Raw genomic sequence first — 4,692 nt, 5'->3', positions numbered from 1 at the left:
AGGGGGAATATTAAGCTACGACGAGATAATTAGATTAGATAGGACATGCTACAGGTAAAATTAGACTATGACCATTAAGCATCAACTTATCATCAGCAACAAACGAGAAAAAACACAAGCAGAGCCAAAAACTTCACTACAACAAGCAACATGGGATCAGAAACAGAAACAATAATAAGCTAAGATAAAAATAACGAGCCATGTGTATCTAAGTTCACATTCCATTACCATGTGCATATATCATGAGCAAGAAAAAAAATAAGGTCCAGATCGAACCATCCAAGATTTATTCCATCACCATCCATCCGAATTCCGAAACCATAGTTCAACTACGGAGACAAGATTAACCAACCAAAAAAAGCAGTGTTCCCCTCGGCCACAGTCCATTCTCTTATTAGATCGACTCACTTCGTCCAGGCAAGTGATCGATCTATGGGTCGACACCAAGCAGAAAAAACGCCAGACCAGCCATCACGTTACTATACTGAGATGCAACAGAACTACGATGACCTAGTGGCACTAGCTACCACTGGTGATGATACTACTACTACTGCCAAAGGGGGATCTTGAAAACGAGTTGCACTACGACTTCTGCTGCTGCTACGGGCTCTATCCAGGCACCGGCGATGGTTGGCGGCCGGCCGGGCCGGCGCCGTGAGGCTCATTCGAGGATGGTGATAACGGCGATGACGAAGATGACAATCGTGGAGGAGACGACGACGCACCCGTTGTCGGAGCCAGAGTGTGGTGGCGTGGGAGTCGTGGGCGCGGCGGCCGGCGCCAGCGTGGAGAAGTTGGCGGCCGAACTGGTGGGGATGGCCTTGCCGTGGGCGGCGGCGACGCCAGGCTGCTGCTGGGGCGACGGGGACGGCTTCTCGCTTTGTGGCGGAGGGGGAGGGGCCTCGCCTGCCAAACATCGCAACAGAAAATTATGCACAGCACGGATTAGTCCAATTCTCGCATCAATCAAACAGAGCGCGCGAAAAGTTAAAGCGGAAATAGCACAGAGCAGACTAGGTGACAGCGGCTTCGTACGTGTTGGCTGCTTGAGGCGGGGCGCGGCGGGCGGCGGCGGGGCGATAACAGGAACGGTGGCGGGAGGTGACGGACCTGCAGGCAATAGCACGTGATTTTAAGTTTTTAACAGCGTTATAGTCCGCCCAGACATGCAATAATTTCACGTTCAAAAATAAAACAACAAGAGTGATAATTAGTGCAAGGGCAGTATCGTCTCTCGCGTAGAAAAGCATGCGACGCGGCGCCATTTCGTGCGGGCCAAGAAAACAAACGGGCAAGAGAAACGGGGCTGGTCTTTGCCGGCATCCTGAAAGGCTGCAGCGCTGCTGCAGGTTCTGCAACCGGCTTGCAGCCTGCTCCTGCAGAGGCCAGAGCCCAGAGGGCAGTTACTCTCTATGTTCAGAATTCAGGCCAGCAAACTTTCGAGCAACAAAGAACAAGCAGACAATGACGCAAAAAGGAATAAGTGAAAAAGAAACGCAGCGTCCGTGCGTCGCTTAATACTAAAGCAAATGTATATTTCAGTAAGCAAAAACATCAGAAACGGGTCACGTGATCAATGGGGCAAAACAAGCCCAGAGAAGGCAACCAATTAAACGAACAAACTTTTTCAAAATTCAGGCCAAATAGAATAGGCTAAAAAACACGAGTCGCGCGCGTATGGACTATGGAGCCACTGGTGATCTCGCCCCAAATATGCCCACCCAGTAGTAGCGCTCTTGCGAAGAAAAATCGAACAAACTTTATCAAGACGTACGGTACGGGTTCGTCGCCACAGCGGAAGACGGGAACTCGCAACGAAATACCATGACACAAAAACGCACGCCAAAAGCTCAAAAACCAAATCCGAAGACACAGTAGAACAGTACACTAGGATCACGGCAGACCACCACTCGATCCGAGCGAACACACACCCTCGCGCACACACCGCACTCACGCGCACAGGTCACGCACGCACAGAGAGAGAGAGAGAGAGAGAGAGAGTGCGACCGTGATGTACCTTGGCAGGCGGCAGCGAGGTGAGCGCCCACGGTGTGTTGTCCTCCGCAGGAAGCGTAGAGCGCGAGGAGGTGGGTGGCGTTGAGGCGGGCGAGGACGAGCTGCGGTTGGGCGGCGACGCGGCAGAGGCAGGGGACGCCGCCGCCGAGGTCGACGGAGGCGATGATCGGCTCGCAGCAGGGCGCCGTGGGCATGTCCGGCATGCAGAAGAGCGCGATCTGGGTGGCGATGATGGAGGGGTCGCACACCGGCTGCGCCTCGGCTCCCGTGGCAGCAGCCGCCGCCCAGGCGACGAGGCCGAGCAGCAGCGCGAGGTGGTAGAGGCGGAGCTCCATGGGTGGTGTTGGTGGGGATGAGACCTCTCGCTGGCTCGCTCGCTAGGGTTTAAGGGCGGAGGGCTCAGGGCTCCTCAGTGTGGCGTGTGTGGGTGTGTGTGGAGGACAGTTGTGGATGGAGAAGGGAATGAAACAGAAATGAGTGGGGCGCATCTTTTATGGGCGGAACGGAGGAGCCGAGCTGGTTGGTGCCCCTGTTGCTTCCAGACGCCCAGAGAACGAGGTGTGCGTCGTGGGCTGGGCCGTAAACTAAGAGGCTCAGAGTGCGTTTGGTCCCTGCAATGCACAACGCCCCAACCAGACCCCGGCGATGCAATGGCCAATGGCCACAGCAGGTTCGTGTAATGCAAAACCAGTCCGCCAGCCAGACTCGCCGCCCGCGGCGGGCGGGAAAAAAATTCTTCATTCCTCCGGCGCAGCGCCTGGCTCGCGACGCGTGATGCCGTGTGATGCCCACCAAAGCACAGAGACAGAAGAAAATAGCCAGACGCGGCAGCGAAGTCTGGCAAGTGACAACCGAACACTGCACATTCCTCCCCTTGCATTGGGCTTGGCCAGCCGGAGCCTGGCTCCCAGGCGCTAGACAGGCTGAGCAAAAGAAGAAACAACCCGACCCGCTTCACATCGATCGGACACCCCCATTTGCTGCTCCTTCGTTCGACACGACTCACATGCGCGGTGCGTGCATGAAGTGGGCTGCCCGCTATGATTGGCAATGGGCCGGTTCAGGACGGGTCCGCAGGTTTCGAACCGGTAGAGTAATATTTGGGGAGCAACCCCTCCAACAGCTCCCCTACCGTCTACCCCGTAGGCTTTGTTTGGGTGTAGAGGGATTGAAATGGATTGAGGTGTATTGAAGGGGATTGAAAGAAAAATTAGTTCATATTACACTTCAATACACCACATACCACCTCAATCCACTCCAATCTGAGATTACCCAAACAAGCATGTAGGGGGAGACTGAAGAAACTCCCCACATATGGGGTGAGTTCTAATCTCCCCTCATACTTTAATCACTATATTTCTATGTAATATTAACATATTTAAGTACGATAATATGAAAATAATGTGCATTATGGTAGTATAAATAGTTTATGATTTTTTCAAACTTCAAAAACTGATGTAAAAATGTCAAATAACTAAATTATAATATATATATATATATTGGGAGCTGGATAGAGTGAATGATTGTAGACGTTCTAAATGTGAAGGGAATATCTTTTGAGTGATGTAGTAAAATATGATAGAAAGTATAGATAAGGAGAGAAATATGGGGGGATAGTTGGAGATGATCTGAGCGTCTCGGAGGCTGTCGCGGAGGCAATGTGTGCACATCACGCCGTTGCAGCCCTGCTCCTAGCTCCCGTCCACGGCAGTGGCGGGCCCAGGATTTAGAGAGTGGGTATTCGAATTTTTTTATAGGATGATTTTTTAGAAGATTAAAACATGTATATCGACATATATAGTTAATTATATGTATAACCTATAATTAAGCACACACGCTATGGTCATAACTGATTCAATAACTAGTCTACTAAACTCAAATTTCATACAACTATTTCAAAAGTTTTAAATCTAAATGCATCTATTGGTTGTTGCTCAGTTGCTGGCTGGCTGCTTGTCCTCTTTGACATTTTCCAATCGCTAATGCCCCATCTGCAGCCTAGTACTGCAAGCACCAGAGCAGGGGAGGCCAGGTCGGGTGGCCACTAGCTGGGTAGGCTTGGACATTGGCACGATGGGACCTTGCCCCTGGTTGTCTGTCCTGGCACGCGGTGACGCCCTAACTACGGTGGATTGAAGCCTCGGACGACGGACACGCAATGACAGTTAGTCGGTCAAGTCTAGGCACCTAGTTGCGCCGCGGAGCCACGATGTCTCAACGGAGGTGCTGGTGTCTCCATGGCACGTGGGGCTGCAAGGTGTGACCACGACTTGGTGGCTAGTTATAACATCCCAAAATTTAATCCCAAGGTTAGAAACCCTAATCTCCTAGCCCCCCCTTGATTATCCCCTAGACCCCACTTCATAAGACATTTCATCATGTGCATACACCATGATTGTTAGTAGCACCTCACATAGAATATTTTTTTGACACCTAAGAATATATAGCTAAATATTTGTTCAAAAGAAAAAGGAGATAAAAGAAATAGAAATAGAAATAGAAATAGAAATGGAAATAGAAAAAGAAAAAGGAAAATCTTCTCCCCCTCGGCTGGGCCGAATTCCGGCCCAACCTTCTCTCCTCTCTCCCACGTCCCATCTCCGCTCGCGCGCACGCGCTCCTCCCTCCGCCGCTGTCAGCCCGGCCCCACCCATCAGCCGCGCTCGCCCTCGCTCC

The 4,692-nt window shown here is 51.6% G+C and overlaps 1 protein-coding gene across 1 annotated transcript; it reads right to left on the bottom strand.

Annotated features, from left to right (window-relative positions):
• Positions 1 to 254: 254 nt before the first annotated feature.
• LOC100272822 (uncharacterized) lies at positions 255 to 2,465 on the bottom strand. Its single transcript, NM_001147275.1, has 3 exons — positions 2,018 to 2,465; positions 1,036 to 1,110; positions 255 to 906 (listed from the first exon to the last, which is right to left on the bottom strand). The coding sequence occupies exons 1-3, from the start codon at positions 2,349 to 2,351 to the stop codon at positions 662 to 664; spliced, it is 654 nt and encodes a 217-aa protein (NP_001140747.1). The 5' UTR covers positions 2,352 to 2,465; the 3' UTR covers positions 255 to 661.
• Between the last annotated feature and the right edge of the window lie 2,227 nt (positions 2,466 to 4,692).

The sequence above is a fragment of the Zea mays genome, chromosome 2 (genome assembly GCF_902167145.1).
Source record: "Zea mays cultivar B73 chromosome 2, Zm-B73-REFERENCE-NAM-5.0, whole genome shotgun sequence".
NCBI lineage: Eukaryota > Viridiplantae > Streptophyta > Magnoliopsida > Poales > Poaceae > Zea > Zea mays.
The sequence above is the reverse complement of the archived record's forward strand: the minus strand, read 5'-3'. Positions and strand labels throughout refer to the sequence as shown.

What these genes read in the sequence shown, in the direction of transcription:
- LOC100272822 (NM_001147275.1), bottom strand. Translation starts at nt 2,351, where the DNA reads ATGGAGCTCCGCCTCTACCACCTCGCGCTGCTGCTCGGCCTCGTCGCC. An exon ending in CCTCGCTGCCGCCTGCCAAG is followed by an intron (nt 1,111 to 2,017) that starts GTACATCACGGT and finishes TATTGCCTGCAG; the next exon opens with GTCCGTCACCTCCCGCCACC. An exon ending in CCGCCTCAAGCAGCCAACAC is followed by an intron (nt 907 to 1,035) that starts GTACGAAGCCGC and finishes GATGTTTGGCAG; the next exon opens with GCGAGGCCCCTCCCCCTCCG.